At 35.4% G+C, this 18,890-nt stretch overlaps 4 protein-coding genes across 7 annotated transcripts in view; 2 read left to right on the plus strand and 2 right to left on the minus strand.

Moving 5' to 3' along the window:
* Positions 1 to 18,890, minus strand: part of LOC127854541 (tubulin monoglutamylase TTLL4-like) — a 724,238-nt gene that overhangs the window by 456,129 nt on the left and 249,219 nt on the right. The window lies entirely within an intron of this gene.
* LOC127855724 (uncharacterized) overlaps positions 1 to 18,890 on the plus strand; it is a 663,610-nt gene that overhangs the window by 414,334 nt on the left and 230,386 nt on the right. The gene's annotated exons all lie outside the window — the stretch shown is intronic.
* LOC127855732 (multiple epidermal growth factor-like domains protein 6) overlaps positions 1 to 18,890 on the minus strand; it is a 197,885-nt gene that overhangs the window by 168,652 nt on the left and 10,343 nt on the right. The window lies entirely within an intron of this gene.
* Positions 1,152 to 18,439, plus strand: LOC127855738 (tetraspanin-18-like). 2 transcript variants are annotated; one of them, XM_052391535.1, is made up of 9 exons: positions 1,252 to 1,319; positions 5,778 to 5,844; positions 6,243 to 6,351; positions 7,665 to 7,786; positions 8,411 to 8,485; positions 9,452 to 9,562; positions 10,738 to 10,941; positions 17,226 to 17,309; positions 18,151 to 18,439. In XM_052391535.1, the coding sequence occupies exons 4-9, from the start codon at positions 7,715 to 7,717 to the stop codon at positions 18,208 to 18,210; spliced, it is 606 nt and encodes a 201-aa protein (XP_052247495.1). In that variant the 5' UTR covers positions 1,252 to 1,319; positions 5,778 to 5,844; positions 6,243 to 6,351; positions 7,665 to 7,714; the 3' UTR covers positions 18,211 to 18,439. The 2 variants fall into 2 exon arrangements, with proteins under 2 accessions (XP_052247494.1, XP_052247495.1); XM_052391534.1 differs by lacking the exon at positions 6,243 to 6,351 and having other exon boundaries at positions 1,152 to 1,319.

The raw sequence follows: 18,890 nt of genomic DNA on the forward strand, positions 1-18,890 counted from the left end.
GCTAGCAATTTAATTATCATGATATATGGATTTGCCGGTTTGTTTATTTTTTCAGAATGATAGGACGCGAGAGAGGTGTATTAATTAACCATAGATCACAGCTCTATAAAAATCGACGATGCACGACAGCTTGTGTAAAAACACAATAGATTGATGCCCAACGGATGCATTTTAAATCCATGTATCGAAAAATAGCGATTAATTCTCTTTAAAGGAGTGTAGTTCTAAATGAATAAATGCACACGCGTTGCTGAGTATCAATTCACCATTCACCCTGCAATTGTTAGCTAAATATTAAAAACGTTTCCAGGTAATAGACAATTAAATGTATGGAAATAGTTATTATTTTTTATTGGTTCTAAGCTTAATTTAAATTTTCAGTTATAAATTTGGCCATAGCATAGTAAATATGGTGTCCGCCTAGCGACTATGAGGTCATGGGTTCAATCGCTAGTGAAGAAGCGATCTTAAGATCTCACCCAAAGACGCCAAGTACTTGTTACACCCAAGAAACCGATTCGAGAGCATTTGAATCAGCCGTAGGCTTTCGATCCTATCGAGTTTTAATAAATAGCTTTAAAATAAGTTCCTGTTTTGCTTTTTTCGTCTATACCATCAGGCATATGTTATAACTACCATTTAGTTGTTCATGAATGCATTCATTCTGCTCGAGAAGTATTGATACGTGATTTGATTCTATATTAATTTAATTCCAATGTTGCAGGTACATATACACTGAAATTGAAAGTAAAACCCGATGCCGTTACATCAATACCCTTATTATCTTCTAACAATAATGTTACATCTTTTATTCAACCAGAGGCAAAGAAATGTCGTTTCCTCTGGACACACTTAACACTGACCGAGGTCTGATGTCTGGATTCGTACTCGCGTTGTTGAGTACATGTATAATTTACTCTAATTTGACACTTAATAATTGGCGTTACCAGAAATGAATCTATGGAAGAAAACCATTAAAGAGTTTGAACTTTTATTTGATTGTGTGACGTGGTAGATTCATACAATCAAATCGTTTGTTGGCTACATTTCAAGCTTAATGTTGAACAATATTCATGAACTGCCGATGTTTCGATAAAGTGTGTTTCGTTTAATTGAAAATATGTACATACAATCTAAACATGACAGGAAACGGATTTTCCGATCTCTTGAAGTGCATTAAGTTTCCGCTGACGTACAGTGCTGTTGATATAAATCTATGTTTTTAAGTCTCATCGGAACAAAAAAGAGTTGGAAAAATGTGCGTCTTACAGAGAGATAGTCGGACGTTTTTATCTTTTGCGAAGGGAATATTAATCGTGGTATGTTATCATTGAGAAAAACGTATTCATAGCTATTAATTTTTGTACCTTTGCTCCCAAATTATGCATTACTCCTTCTTTTCTTCTTAGCGTCATGGTTAGCTTTCTTTCCTACTTTAGTCCCCCTCCTCATTCCCTTTCCTTCCTACATTTACGAAATGTTTACGCTCTATATCTGTATAAAAACTCTTGAAATGGTATCTGCTATTTTTCTTTCAAATAATCTTTAGTCATATTCAAAGAATAGTTCGCATTTTATCACACACAAAAAATGCTCAAATTTGTTAAAAAATGTTTTAGAATAATTTTATTTTATCAAAAATAACGTATAAATAACACAATTCAAACGAATTGTGTGATATCCAGGTAACCGTTGTGACCACATAACTAGATTTGCATGTTCACATAAAATCGCACATTAATTTAAATTTAAACGCGATAAATACAGTTTCACTTAATATGTTTTCGAAATAAGACCATCTACATAAAAACGTTGTCAAGTTTTCATAAAAACCAGTAACGGTTTAGTTCCGCACGTTATATTCATGTATTTTTCAAAGCTCGTTGAAATCGGATATAAGTAATTTAAGGGACTATTGTGCTTACGTCTGTATTTATCAAATCAATTTGAATACGTATTTATTAGTGATGGCTTCGAATACCTATATCGGTATTCGAATATTCGCAAATCATTCAATCGAATATTCGAATATTCGCATAAAACGGCTGGATTGATTTAACTTCTATAACTCTGTTTCGTATCCGGTAGGGATAATAAATATTAATTGACACAGAAAATTGAATATACAATTGTTGCGTTGAGAAATAAAAAGAAAATGTAGCTTCATTGTAAAAACAAACTTTAAAAAACCCTATTTAGACAAAATATATCAGAAAAAGAGTGAAACTTGTTCTGTGTTAACTTCCATTGTTTTGTAAGTTATATCCGTTTGCTGAATACGAGGCTTTTTATTAACGTTGCTATCGAATAAGTGTATCGCTGTCGGCTTATACTTTGACCGATACTGTAATCGGGCACAAACAGAAGGAAAACATCATGTCACAGAATGTTATTGTATTTTTAAATTTTAAAGTTACGATAGAATGAACGTGTATATAAAGAAACATATTTATAAGGCATGTACAGTACACCAAATATTCAAGAACAAATATAAGTAAAACATAATGTCATAGAATTTTATTTTTATTTGAAATTTTAAAATAAAGATATCATGTACGTTTTTAAAAAGAAATATTGTAATGTCTTTTCAAACTGTGATCACAGAAACTAAATTTTTATTCGCCAGTCAATTGAAGCCCTTAATTGGCACCTAATTGACAAAAACAGTATTTGTTTGTTAATAAATGTTTAGTCAGTAAGTCAGACAGTCAGTCAGTCAGCCAGTCAGTCAGTCAGCCAGTCAGTCTGTCAGTCAGTCAGTCAGCCAGCCAGCCAGCCAGCCAGCCAGCCAGCCAGCCAGCCAGCCAGCCAGCCAGCCAGCCAGCCAGCCAGCCAGCCAGCCAGCCAGCCAGCCAGCCAGCCAGCCAGCCAGCCAGCCAGCCAGCCAGCCAGCCAGCCAGCCAGCCAGCCAGCCAGCCAGCCAGCCAGCCAGCCAGCCAGCCAGCCAGCCAGCCAGCCAGCCAGCCAGCCAGCCAGCCAGCCAGCCAGCCAGCCAGCCAGTCAGTCCTCTGGGTCATAAAGAAGTGTTTGCGTGTGCTGACTATTCATTAAACGAAACCATTCAACCATTCAGTTCATTTTACAGTATGTTGTATTTCGCCTCTAGATATGAAGTGATGATCAGCGTTAATATGTTTTCCATATTCACTTGTATTGAGTTCTGCTTGGGGACGTTTTGAGATCGTATCGCATAAAATCACGTTTACGAAATTTGTGTACACCATTAAGCTTAAAGGATGTGTGTAAGATTCCCATAAACTTCTATTTTATAGCTGACTGGTGGAGTTTTACAACAGTTACGTCATGCATCGTTTCATATCATAGTTTTTTGTGATTGAAAATAAGCAGTTGTGCTCATTTCATAATTTTGAATATCCAGTCAGAAATATTGTGTTTCTGAATTATAAACCGGGCGTAAATCGTATTAGGATTTAGGACATTGCGAAGTGGTACGTAATTGGTCAGGAAATTCTGAATGGTTGCTAAACCTTTTTTATAGCCACTTATATTTACATAAGATTACACGAATAAAATATCTGGGGTTGAGTGTGACACCTTTAAAAAAAAACACTAATTAAAACCAACGCTTTCGAATAAACGAACCACAAATACAAGCGTAGACGCTTATTACCTGTGATTTTAACTGTTAGTACAATGTGGTAAGGGGTTTATTCCGATATAAAAGGGGGTTTATTACGCATTATGCAAAACTATCGAGGGTGTTTTTTCCGCGTATGCAAAATGTGAAAGGGGGTTTCTTCCGCTATGCTGTTTTTAGGGAAGGGTGTTTCTTCCGGAGGGTGTTTCTTCCGTACACCAACGCTGATACGGGCCGCAGTTTGACACTAAGAACGTCACATCAAACACGTTTATCCCAAATGATTTCGGGTGCCAATTAGTAAGCGGCTCGCAGGTCATTTAATATAAGGGCAATTACGTCTGAAAAAAATGGGAATATGTGAATATCATTTCTGTTATTCGAATACTGCCCATTCAATCGAATATTCGAATATTCGAATAATTTTGCCATCACTAGTATTTATAGTTCAAAGTTGACATTAGGACTTAGACGTTCGATTTAATTTTATACATCAAATTATGTTTGACAATTTATCATCTGTTGTTTAAGTTGCACTTAAAAACATTGTAATTAAATACATGGTATGCATTTTGTCATAGAAAGTAATATTAGTTGATATCAAATAGCATCCATTAATATTAAGTACACACCAAAGTCAAATGTTTTAGTTTTTATAGATAAACAACTTCTAGTAATAAGTGTGAATTCCAACATCAAAGGTATTTCCCTACCTTGAGTCATTGCTTTTATGTGTATCCCTATTTGGATTGTACATTGTATTTGTTTATCAGTGAAAGCAAGTATTTCCTTTCACAAATGAGTAAAAGTCAATATAGTTTTATTTAATAATGCTCCTGGTAACCGTTTTGTTCTTTTGATTGATTTATGAACGCATTCGCAAACATTTGATCGCACCCAATCGTCGTTCGACACAATCAATTTAAACAGCCTTCACTTGCCAACGTCTAGTCCAATTATAATTTATTTACATGGTATTGGTTTATGTATGAGTAAGTGTGATACAATTATCCGAGTTGAAAGATTCTTCCAATTAAGTTTACACGGACTTAAAATAGATGGTCCCGATGACTGAATTCCCTCCGAAAAAAACGCCACTGTCAAGCGCTGTGTACGCACATCGCCTTAGTTGAAATGTTTATTGCTTCGTAAAAGAAAACAAGTAATTGAAATCAAATTGTAAATAAGGATATTGTCGTATTACATCTGGATAAGATCTAATGAAAACAAAACACTTATCCGGGGATACCAATTGAGCTGACGCATTTAACATCCGTTCAAAATAGCATTCCATATCAAACGATATTATTAAATGCAACTACCATAAGAGCAAATATGTCAGGCTCCGGATTACATCGTGTTCACTGTCGAATTTGTACTACACGATCGCCATAAACGTTTTTGTGTGAATTTACGCAATGAATGGAGAGATTTTCAAAACAGTAAACTACAATATTTTACCATAATATTGTTTTCATTTGTACCGGTCTATTTTTGTTGCTCTCGTGTCACATAAACGTCTCCATTGAAGTGTGTGTTCTGCATGTAAATTAACATGAAAACAGGTCTGCAAAACGACGATTACAAAAAATATAAATAAAATGTGAAGAATGACCTTGCATTTTGCAGGGGATTTTTTCATAATGATGTTATAACTGACAACATCTTAGAAAAATCGTTATCAATTACCTAGGCTAAAGGTATACAAAGTAGTTTATGCTCAGTGTATTCACATTTTATATTTGAGTCGTTATAAAAATCATTTTTATAACTTGTATACAACAACAGATAATTTTTTTATTTCGAAACAGTGTTATTTATTATTAGTAGTAACGAATATACATTATAGTTAAATAGAATAAGATGCTAGATGGTTCCTGTCAATACAGTACAAGTATAAGTAGTAATTGTAGTAGTTGTAGTAGTAATAGTGACTGCAGTACTTAAAGTATTAGTGGTAACAAGTGTAGAAATAGTAGTATTAAACGCAGAATGAGAAGCACAAGGAACCATAACAGCTGTATAATAAGTAATACTTGTAGTAGTTGTAGTAGTAATAGTGACTGTAGTACTTGCAGTAATAGTGGTAGTGGGTGTAGAAGTAGTAGTAGTAGAATTGGAAGCACAGTGAACCAAAGTAGATGTATATCTCTTTATTGCAAAGAATAACTTGTTTCAGTTTACCAATGGTGGGCTTCGACGACTTTGGGAGAAATCTGTTGTTCGTTATCAGCTCAATAGTCTTCGTGAGTATTTTTATAAAATGAAAGTTTAAGTTTAGGCAAATTTGAATAAGTGTATCACCAAATCTAAGAATGAGGAAACATACAACGCGAATCTGTAAATATCCCCGTGCATTGTACCGCAGTTCCAGCTGCTTATGACGATGATGAAATTTCTGCGCTGGATGATAATTGACAATGTATATTGTTAGCTTGCACTCGTATCGATTACACTTAATACGTCTTTGTCGTTATTTACTGTTTAAGTCGATAATGATTATGATTATGATGATGGCGATGAACATGTGGATAGTATGGTTTATTACGGCATTGAGGAGCAGGATTATTATATTATTCTGCCGAAAATGATTTTAAGATGACCCTGTGTTATTCCTGTACTTAGCCTTTTTTTGCGTTGAAAGGCTGTAGGTTCGGTAGCGTTTGGTCTTGGAATGTGAACCCTTGTCGACAAAAACAAAATTAATTTCTTGACAAAGGATGGCGCCGCAGGCTCAAACTTCAGTATCAATGGTAAGTACGTCTGTTTTTTTTTCTATAATTAACCGTATGCAAACAATGATAGTTCAAACTTACAAAAATACTGCTTGCTGCGAACCTACTCACATGTTTCCCTGACAAGCTCAAAGAGGTTTAAAGTGCTTAACCAGTGCTTAGTGGAAGTTTTTTTCGCCAATAATGGACACAAATAAAGATGACAACTTCAACATCTATATTTCCATCACATAATCTACTCATTTTTAGACGGCCGTTTTAACCCCATCCCCTACAAGCTCTGTGGCTAGGCTTTAGAGAAACTCATGAGCATTGGCCGGATCTTCTTCACTTTCCCATCTGGCCTAGTTCGCCCGACAAACTTGGATGGTGGATAGTACAAACTGCATAAATGTTTATATGTAATGCTGATTATGTCTCAATGATGAATTTATCCTGTAAATTGCAGTATTAAAAAATAACCCATTGCCTGATCGCAAATCGCCCGATGAAAAAAACCAACAACTAAAACTACTTACGTACATTAGCAAATACAAAATTAATTTACGTATTTCAGCGATCAATTTGTACAGTTATTGCGCTTAAATAACCGACTTTAAGTATTTGTATTGATACCCTAGCATAATGGAGAAAATATCACGTACGGCTATCAGTTGCAAATAATGACACTTTTCTGAAAACTTGATTTGTATTGTTTGAAAAAACAAAATAATAGTGTGAGCGCAATTACAAATGAGCCCTTAAATGGTTTTCCATATTTATGACTAAGATTTAAACGGGTTTCCATAACATGCATTTTTCTGATGTTGTTTCGTAAGTCAATTTTGAATAACTAAAACAATTCAAATTGACTTTACATAATGTATTTTATTCATTTACTCATGCAAAACAACGCAAAGAAACCGCTAATTTGTTTAAAATTTAACTACCGAAATGCCATTAAAAAAGCCCTGTCATTATTAAATAATAAGGGAGAACGAAATGTTGAAAATCTATAGCTTGATTGACTATCAAGACAAACAAAAGTCATGAAGACTGAAAATAATACATTATTATATCATTTCTTGAACATAATTATATCTACATTGTGTATTGTTGTTTGCATGTCATTTAAAACAATGGATATCGTGATTTTGACACCTACCCCTGGTAATATTATCTGGCTTGGAAACAAAAAAAGACGTAGGAGTACGATCATCATAAAAAAGAAGATCTCGTTCCCAAATATGTTTAACGTACCACAACCGCCGTTATTAAACTCATTTAAACACACGTAGTTCTTCTTAGGAAATCTAATATTACCTTTCCATATACGATTTTCATAATTGCAGGGCTGTTAGAATCTGCGGCAATTGTGTTACTTGTGGGTGGAGTGTGCGTTATGGTACTCGGATTCATCGGATGTTTCGGTGCAATAATGCAGAATAAGTGTGTGTTGGTGTGTATGTGCTCGGTAAGTGGCTTCACTCACTTCTATTTAATGAGTAAAAAAACTAAGTTTATACCAAAATGATAATATGTCAGCTTGATGAAGCCTTCTGAAATAGTTTGTATGAATGTATTCGTCGCTTTTGTGTTTGTATCGTAAGAAACGTAAAGCCATGTATGTGATCGTATAAACCTCTTCAAAATTAAATGCAACCAAAGATTGTCATTTATAACCAATTGTCATTAAGCGGCTCACACACACACACACACACGCACGCACGCACGCACGCACGCACACACACACACAAACACGCACGCACACACGCACGCACGCAGGCACGCACGCACGCACGCACGCACGCACACACATACACACATATATATATATATATATATATATATATATATGCTTGTGAAGTGTATATTTAATTGTAACGTTATAGTATATAACGTTACAATTAAATATACACTTCACAAGCATCGGACGACTTGCATTTAAACGATGGAGTTGTGATAATATCGCCAAATTTATATTTGTGTTTCATTCAGAATAATTAATATTCACATATACCGAATATAGCAGCTTATAGTAGGTCTTGTTTTCTGTTTTTCTGTTGTTCTTATACAAATGATATTTATAAATCTCCAGTACGCCATATTCATGCTGCTGATAGTTATTCTGGAGATCGCAGCTATTTCGATTGCAGCTTCCTTCAGGGGAAAGGTGAGTTAAAATAGAAATACGTTTTCAGCATAGCTAATGACATGAGCAATCCAACCGAGGAAATCCGAAACCTTGTGAGCAGTGTAAAACGATTGGAGCAGTGTTCGGTATTTTACGATAAACTTACATGGGGTAAGTAAGTTGAAAAAAAAGTCCAGGTCCAATTTGAATCAACTGTGTATAAACATTGATGACACAAGTAATGGCCTGCATGTAGAAAAAATCCTCACAAATTTCCTAAAACAAATGAGCGAAATGTGGCTCCCTGAAGAAGAAGATCGGGCAAAATGGGACATGTTAGGCATTTAGGGGAGAAAAACTGCTTTAATTTGCAAGCCAATACTATAATAGGATTTATAAAAATTACACATGTCTGCCATAACCTCCTAGCATGATTTCTCCAGAAAACTATTTATTGTGTAGAAATTTGCGTTTTTAATGACTATGTTGGGAAAACATGGATACCATCGGGAGAAGACAATGAAACCTTATATGAGCAGTGACTTTATAATTCTTTTGGTGACAAAAAACCTAATTTCCAGCCATTTTCTTGCAATTTCTTTGCTTTGTAGAGGCATATAGTAAGTGTATGTGGGCACATATGCATACAAATGTACCTTCAAATGCCTTATGTACTATCAATAATGCCTTTTCAACGTTCTTGTGTATTATTTATTTTTACAAACACTATTTTGGAATATTTAAAGAAAGACTTGACTGCTTTATCACATAAATTAATTGGTTAGGTACATGGAATGATGTGTTATTAAGTGTATATGGTGTTTGTATGTATAATGTTTAATTAGTCACAGTTTTAAAGTAGGTGGTAGTGAAGATCGCAATCCTTACTTCATTGATTCACTAATGTAAATATTCTTTTGGACTTTAGATTTAAACTGCAATGCGCAGGCATGAATTCAGGTTTAAGCACAGGCGTTTTACGTTTACGTTGCCTTGTATTTCAAGATAACCACAGAGATGAAATCGTTCCTTATACAGAGAATCAACAGCAAATACCAGGGTAGGGTGGATACAAACGAGCCATTTTCACTTGGACTGGATTTCGCCCAGGTCTATGTAAGTAAACGTTGAGTACAAAATGAGCCGTTATATCAGAGAGGATTTATTTTGGGAATTGAAGACAGTTTTAATGGTTTCGGTTTTGAGAACAGTGTATAGTAAATCTTGACTTATCATTGTGAGGTTCGTTAAATGCAACGACACTTTCAGTATATTTTTGTGTGGGTGAGTTGAAATGGGGAGGGGTTGTTGGGAAATATAGATTTGCCAGTGACCCTCCATGCGAAAACAAGTATTAACTTACAATTCTAATTGTAACATCAGTATGATTACGCCATAACAAAAACATCTTATATGCTTAAATAGTCTCATTGAGTAAACTAGTATGTGGACTAGTCATGAAGTAGTAACTTAAGTCCGTTATTCTGCCCTTTCGTTTAGTATTGATTTGTTGGCTGATTAAACTTTCCAAACCTATACAACAGCATGGGAATTTAAGAACTTATATTGCCTAAATTTGTTTTTGAAACTTAAAGTCAAGTAATTGCTTTTTTACCTAATAGATACCTTTTAAACTTATGTCACGCGTTTCTCATATGGTAACTTAGCTTAATTGTGAACACTTTCAAAAATGGACATTCTTCTCCGTGTGATATTGCGATCGTTTGTATTTAGTCAACTTTCTATATTTTAGGGGGGTTTCACCTCTTTTTGCATAAAATAAAACTCTTTTGTACTGTTATCGCATATTAGTTTATGAAACAAACGATGAAAACTCTCCCCATAGTCGGAAATACCACATTCTACTATATCGGAGGAGGTTTGCATTGCGCAAGGTGACACATTTGCATTCTATTAAAGAGACTGTCCAGTATCAAGTTTTTACACGCTCTCATTAAACAATCACACGCTCTCTTGAAACAATCAAAATCACACTCCTGGCCAATACACCTGTTACAAATATGTCGGATTTTGCTACATAATTAAAATAAAATAGTCATAACATGTGTATCAATGCGTCCCTATTGAAAGGGCGTATTCAATTGCTGGTTGGCGTAGTGGAACATGTTAAATGAGCAGCTATTGTAGAGGACGCAATATCGTATTCTACTATTATTATTTTAGACATTTCACATATTTAATATTAAGGTCAATACATCAATTTATTTATTTTCCAAAATACAAACATCTATGAACAATTTTGTAGTGGAGTGTATTACTTTGTATTTCAGTTCCAGTGCTGCGGTATCGACAGCTACGCAGATTTCAACAGATCTTCTGAATGGAATAGGACGGGCGAACAAGGGATCATGAAAATACCCCCAGCCTGCTGCAAACTGAAGGACAAGGACGCGTTCTTCAAACACCAGAAATATGAGCCGATTAACTGGAACTGCCCGTACAACCCGACTGCAATCAATTCTAATATGTCTAAGGTGGGTGTAAGAAAAAAGGCTTATTTTGTATTATAATTTATAAAATGGGATTGTCTTTTAAATTCATTATATTTTATAATACAAATCTTTATAAAAAATTGTAACACCACGTGGGGGGGGGGCGTTATTTTTCTCGTTCGTGCAAATATATAGAGCATATACGGTTGATGACCTTTGATGACATAGTTTATCAGACGCGGCTGATATTGCTAATGCAGAGGCGAGAGTTTCCGAGTATTTGAACACGCTATATTGGACAAGTCGTATATCACAGCATATCAGAAGTCACCAACCATATAATCTATTTATTAAGCCTTTTAAAAAATGTTAAAAACGAAACCCTGTACATGTTAAAGAATAATAACAGACGGCTAATATTGGGCGATTTACAGTACAGAACGATATGAAAATGCGATAGAATTATGACATAAAATTAAATCGATATATATTGAAAATGACACACACGAAATAGTACCAGATAAAATAATTAAATCTAACTCTTAATCTCATATTTAATAAATTTGCAAACAATCGAAGCGGAAAGTCTTGAGATTAACAATAATCAATGTTCATCATTATGCCGAGTTACACACGCATATAGATTACAACAGTCTACATAAACGGTTGGGTTGTGTTTTTATCAACTGTTTACACTATGAAGTGATTTATTTAATATTAAAATACCGACGATTAGCTCTTGAGAAGAATGGCATAATCTACTGGGTGGAGAAAGCTAACATTCTTGAGTTGCATTTTGAATTTTTATTTTTGTCGCGTGAGCCATGTGGCTTTGTATTGAATTGAAAGCGACAGCATAATTGTAATTAAATTATTATTGAATAGCATGATAAATATGGTGTGTAGCAAGGACGAAATCGAAGAGCTGCATGATGTATTCTCAAGATTTGACGTAGATGTTTTGCGAACAATATTTGAAATTTGTAACTGCAAGCAATATTGTTCCCAATAATATTGCATATGAAGTTGTCTTTCTCTATTGGAAACACAACGAACATGCCAGCTATGATTCACACTGAATTATTGCGGGTTGTTGATGGTATGTTAAGATTTTTAAATTTACATACGAACATGCATTTTATTATATACAGCTCTCTGGGAAGACAGCGTTTGTTTTTATTGATGTGATTTGTTTAGACTGACTTCCCTAATACTTGTAGGTATTTGTTAACGCATGTTAATTGTGTTAACTATGTGCGCGTTTCCTCGTTAAAACTATTTAACTCATCCATCGGTCAAGTTAAGACACAATAACGCAGATAGGTTATGAATAATAACGAGTATAATAATGCATCAAACTTTACACTTGGGTTAAGGCCGTATTCACAAATAGACATCATAGGTCAACGTCAAGCTAGATAGCACACAGCAACTAAGTGGCAAAAGCATTTTGATTAGTGTTTCGTGACAGCAGATGCATATGTGCAATCCGATTAAGTTTGTTCACGGGGTTAATTTATGTTTTTTATTTGTTTTGTTTTTTCGTGTTACATGGCAGACGAACGTTCTCACGTGATTTAAGTCGGGTATAGTTCAATCAACTTTACAGCACGTAACAATCTGTTTCAGAAATAAAAGTCATTAAAGCCGCACATGATGCGTTTTCAGCATGATCTCGAATTGCCTTAATGATCTGAGGCGTGTCTGCTTTACGGAGTATGTTCTTGGCTTCAAAGGCGGAAGGGGGAGGGCTCAGTTTATACGACATTACGATACTACCAGGAAACACTGGAACAGAAGTGCATGATCAATAGCACGATCTTGAGCAATCTTAATAGCGGAGCTATTCCTAAGAGTGTTGGCTGCTCTGTCTTTTCTGTTTAGTTTATAAGCAAATGCCGACTTTTCTATGATACTTCTTGCGATTTTGTTTCCAACCTCATGAAATGCATGCATGTTCACATGTGACCCAGCCACTATCCCATTGACAATGTTTCTTAGAGTAGGATCGGCTGTGTAGGATGAGCAGTTTGTAATGTGTGTCTGCATTTTCTCGAGATCTGAAGTATTTTTTTTGATGCGCGCTTCAGTTGAATCTTTGTGTGGGCTTGTAATATATACCAGGTATGTGAAATCCTACATCGCACAGTTGTACTCGGATGTTACAGGTGCAGATAGGGTCCAAATGTTTTGCATTTCCTAGATCATCTCACTGCCGCGAGTTAGACCATTTGTGCTCTTAAGAGACCCCATCAATGTTTGCTCAATGACAAGAGCACTGCTTAGCCCAGCTCAGCACAGATTGCTCCTACAAGCATTGTGAAAAACATCAACGAACTTTCCATAAACGTCTGGGTGCGTTTTCTCTAGGCTGCTCATTTGCTGAAGAAAACAATAAGCAGATCGCAGGTGAAGTGCCCAGCTGCAGCAAAGACCGAAAGACAATTGGTGACTGCCTGCAAGTGCATCAGCCAACACCCAGAAATATCCGGCTTGATCAACATCATTGTCATGCTTACTATAAGCTGATAATTCAGCCATGATTGGCTTTTCTTTGATGTTTTGGCAAGTTCACGTTTCTTCTTCTCTGTAGCCCTCTCGAGTTTGATCAAATTTTCAGGACATGCAACATCAGCTAGCGTCGTCTCGCCCCTAAGAAGGGAAGAGTACAACTCCTTTGCCTGATCCAGCAGTATCTTAATCTCGGGATCTTCCTGTGTCAGTTCGGTTATAAGCTGGCTGTGTTATTACTCGTCAACAAGAACATAGCTCGTCAAAGCCATCTTGACAGCTTACTCTGTCAAAATGTGCACAATTGCTTTTTATCCATAGACAGTCTCGAGTATCTTTTTGAGACCGGTTTCTTCCATGTGGCATCCAATAGCCCCCAGCAAGTTCATGAGTGTATAAAAACAACCCGACATCAGAGCAATGTTTTTCAGGCAACTACTTTGTAGCGCATCGATGATGATTTCGGCAGCCTCCCAATACATTAATTCGTCATACGCTAAAATGTTGGGAAGGTTGTGCTTCATGGCAAGGTTGCAAACAAAGTCTAGTGTTGACATGATGCACGATTTGTCCCCAGAGTACATATTCATCATAGGAAATAATTTGACTGACGATTGCCCAATGTGCTGGCTTCCTTGATGCAATATATGCATCTTTCTCTTCCATTTCGGTGTTGCCTTCCTGAAGCTGAAGGAGACTTCCAACAAAATATCGACCCTCCATTCATTATCACGAACTCGCGGCAGGTCCTCAAATACTACCTCATGACAAACATGCCTTGCCAACCGGTACTCAAAGATAATAATTTTTGTCTTATTTCTAGTGTTCAGCTCTGTGGTTTGTTTTCGCGGAATCAGAAAGTTCGTCAGTATTCCGGGGGTTATAGATGCAATGACACCCATCACACGAAAAGTACCGTTACCGTCAATGGTGATAATATTGGGGTCAACATTATCTGCGGAAAAGAGAAAAGACATGTCCAACAAATCTATATCACTACCCAGGACACTAGGTTTCACAAAATCCGCTGCATTTTTCTCAAATCTCATATCTTCTGTATATTGTGCCCAATATATTGGCATTGTTGACACAACCTTTAAAAAAACAAATATTAGGCAGTGTTAACACGCAGGTCTGATATATTTGTACAATGGTGGTCTGTATTTATATTTTGTTGTTTATGACAATATCGGACGTTTGTATACAAGGTTTTACTGGGTATTAAAATTTAAAACAAAACATGAAAAACTATTTATAATAAAATTACGAAGAAAAAATAACAAAGTTAGAGTCAATAGTTATGCACTTGCTGACATTGTGTTAGCGGTACGCCATGTTGGATTTCTCTGTTCTGTAATAAATTAAAAAAAATCATCATCATAATGTGTTATTTGACCTCCTCAACCTAAGTAAATGCACCAAAATAATGAAATTTGAGTGGATTGTCACATAGTTATCATCATTAATAGGTTTTAGCGGCCATCTTGGACGCCATCTTGGAAAAAAACATTTGATTTTGGTAAACTTTTGATATGTTATTAAGGGCCCCTACTAGGATCAGTTAAAATACCTTTTGTAGCACTTTTTAGGGGGTTGGGCGGTATGTTTCATATAATGACCCGACTACAGATCGATGACACTACTTATAAAAGGAGTCATCAAAAACAAAGTCGACACACTAGTCAGCGCAGTTGTTGGTTCACGCGCTTTTTACTATGGCGACCGGGCTGAGTCCCTTTGAGTTTGTGAGCTTTGTAGGTCGGTACCATACCTTACCGATCAGATTTCCCCCCCGGGTGCCCGGTTTCCCACAACAGCACAAGATATCACCAAAATAGAATTAAGTTAATTTAAAATTAAAATAGATATCAATTGCAGTTATATTTCAAAATTCGTCCCACCGGTCGTGCGTCTAGAGTTCAAAAGACAGGAGTCCTGGGACAATGTTTGGGTCCTAAAATAATGCAGCCTCAGGCGCTGAAGGAACTCAAAAACTCGAAACACACACAAACACACATAAAAGAACATTGATATTAAACGACACTATTCCATTTAATACAACTTAAATCTTATGATTTTATCAATTAAACTACTACTGTCTTATGTAAATGTAAACCGTACTATTGTTTGTGAAACGTTTGTATCAAACGCTTACCATTCTATCCAAAACACGATTTACAAAATCAAATGCCGTGTCGATACATTTATTGCATTCCTATACATATAAAGCTTTCCAATTATGCATGACACACACACACACACACACACACACACACACACACACACACACACACACACACACACACACACACACACACACACACACACACACACACACACACACACACACACACACACACACACACACACACACACACACACACACACACACACACACACACACACACATACACACACACACACACACACACATGTTTTGCATACGTTTGATGCGTATCCATCAAACCTTTTTTTATTATTTTATTGTCGAAAACAAACAGCTATGTTTGAATTGGTGTCCCGAAAAGCAAGAGCCTCGCTCAACGTGTTGTGTTGTGTCATAGGAATTATATAGAGGATATTTGTTCATGTCAGTGTAAGATCGTTTGTTATTTCACGAGTGATCATAGAAAATATTATCTTACACTGACATGAACAAAGTTTCTGTTTCTTTTATGCCCCTTTTTCAAGAAAATAATTAACAGCTGTTTCCCTTTTGCTGAAAAGTTACCCTTTCTCGGAGTTTTTCCCGTGGCGTGCCTCAATACATTGATATGACGTCATTTTGTTGACGAAATGACGTCATTTTGTTTACGAAATTACGTCATTTTGTTGACGAAATGACGTCATTTTGTTGACGAAATTACGTCATTATTACAGGGAATTTCTTCAGTTTAACTCTTTTACAATGTAAATAAACGGTTAAAAAGCATAAAACTAAAAGAAAACGTGTTGGATTCGGTGGAATATCAATTTTGTTTCACTCGTGATCAAAGAAAAAATATAAACAAGGATATAAACAAGGAAAGTACATCTTGATATGATAATCTAAAAATAGGAAAAGGAATTCCGAAAAATTGTTCTTTTCATCGGTGAAAAGAAACAATTGTGTTATTTTCACTGCTGTTATTTCACTGCAGAAATGTCATATTTTATCATAATGTATAAAAGAAACCACACAAGATACGTCATAAGCAGAGTAATCTGTTCAATGAAATAAAGTTGGAAAGTCAAATCGTTCTGAATGAAATGCATATTAATTTTAGCTATAGCAATATACCATTTTAAATAAAACGATTAGCTGATTGTTACCATAATTTTCCTTATCATAGTATTTCTGAAGTTGCATCAATCCAATTCAAAAACCATTATATTTGAGATAACGTTTCATCAAGACGTAATACAATAATTTGGTGGAGAGTTCGATCACTAAGTCGTTTGTATAATAAATGTTTAACAATGCACTGAGTCTAATCACACCTATTTACGGAAACGGCACAGCGCGTCAATACGCAGTTAATTATACGGAAATATTTACGGAGATAATTGTCAAAGCGGGCAAGTGAAAGTATTAAGGAAAAAAAAAGATTCAAAGGACATATTTAGCTGTTTTTTGTGTAATTGTTACCTCGTTAATATTCCAGTATGGATTTGCAATGAACATGAAACAGAGACAAAGATATTTAAAACGAGGTACATGAACACAATTTCTAAAATAATACAGATTCTTAATCTTTAAGTCATACATCAATTATCAAAGGTGTAATTTAATTTCTCACATAAATAATGATTGCCCACCATTTATATGCTTTCAGCCTTGTTGGAAGTCTATTGAGGACCACCTTAAAAGTCGCATCGGAGTCATTATCGGCATTGCTGCCTTCATATTGGTCTCGGAGGTTAGTTTCAAAGTACTATTGTTTATTAATAGTGTATAATCTCGTGAAATCTATGAGAATGTATATCTCTTTTGAGTGTTTTCTTTTATTCACGTGATGTTCGTGCACTTGATTTATGAGTCTACCGGAAAGTGATTTATTTAAGAAATAGTTAACCCCACTGAGGTCCCTATGGCATTATTGTGCTTAGCCAGGCAGCCACAAACCGTATATGGACCGAGGCCGTAGGCTGAGGTCCATATACAGTTTGTGGCTGCCTGGCTGTTCACTATAATGCCATTGGGACCGAAGTGGAGTTTACTATTTCTTATATTACACTGAAGAGTTTCCCCTTTGCCATTGTACAGTGTTGTACGATTGTTTATGGTTTAAAAGAGATAAACTGAAGAATTTCGAAGGAATAATGACGTCATTTCGTTAAAAAAATGACGACATTTTACAGTAAAACAGTGCAAATTTAGTGGTGTGTAACCCCGAACGGTCCATATACAAAAAATAGTGACCGGTCCATATACTCTTAGGTTTCACTATTGCAGTTTACAGACTGAAACCGGTCATATAGATATAGAAGGACCAATATCTCTGAGGTGTAATATATCGGAATACGTCACTTGACGTTGCAACATCATTGCATCAATATCACGTAACGTGACTGACTATCAAATAACAAATAGCAAATAAGGCAAATGAAAACAGGCTGCCATACGCATGTTTAATATAAAACTCTATTCGTTAAGATAAATTTACTGAGAAAATAATGTGTAGCGATAAAACATTAAACGTGACGTTTCTTGAAACAACACATCTGAATGTTCAACGCCTGAGCTTGGTGTATTTGCAGATACTCTGTGTCGTGGTTGCAGGCTGCATCATCAGGTCAATGCCAAAATATTTTGGCTAAATGAAAAAGTGACTGACAACGTGTGTGGCGTAAACAATATGATTTTAATAGAGTCTCAATAAAGACTTCTATTTAAAGCGATAAACAACATTTGTTTATTAAGTCATGTCTTCATATGACGCTCATTGCTAAGCATGTTTTGTAATATCGAACAATCGTTTTCCGTAATACAGAAGAAATAATATTATTAATGTGAGTATGTTATATGTCACTTAGTGTTTAACGTTTAACAAATGCATTTTCTATATTTTGATAATCATTTACATTTTAAAGATACAATATTAAAACATATGATTAAAAAACACTATAATGTTCCTTATTATGAAAACTGTTACAAAAATGTTTGATCGTTGCAAATTTTCTGTTAAACATCAGTTAAATATATTCGATGATGAATTAGAACAGTTACATTGTGTGTATTGTGTTGTCTTATTTTACAAATTAGAGTTACCTGATTCGATTTCATCTGAACAAAGAACAAAATAAGCCCTACGATACTACGTGAAAACCATATCCTGTAAGGAATTGCCAAACATTGGGACAGCGTTAAAATGCGTGAACATGTTACGTTTGTTTCTCAACTCGATGTGCTAAAATTAAATATAAATTAACACAAACGGAATAAAAGATAAAGCTTAATAGTATTCATATAAAAGTGGAAATCTGTAAAAAAAAAAAAT

Source organism: Dreissena polymorpha, chromosome 13 (genome assembly GCF_020536995.1).
Source record: "Dreissena polymorpha isolate Duluth1 chromosome 13, UMN_Dpol_1.0, whole genome shotgun sequence".
NCBI classification, from domain to species: domain Eukaryota; kingdom Metazoa; phylum Mollusca; class Bivalvia; order Myida; family Dreissenidae; genus Dreissena; species Dreissena polymorpha.

Excerpts from the sequence above, each read along its gene's own strand:
- LOC127855738 (XM_052391534.1), top strand. The coding sequence starts at position 1,257 with ATGTGCGTCTTACAGAGAGATAGTCGGACGTTTTTATCTTTTGCGAAG. Across the intron at positions 1,320-5,777 it reads CGAAGGGAATATTAATCGTG|TTTACCAATGGTGGGCTTCG; the intron begins GTATGTTATCAT and ends AACTTGTTTCAG. Across the intron at positions 17,310-18,150 it reads CCTTCATATTGGTCTCGGAG|ATACTCTGTGTCGTGGTTGC; the intron begins GTTAGTTTCAAA and ends GTGTATTTGCAG.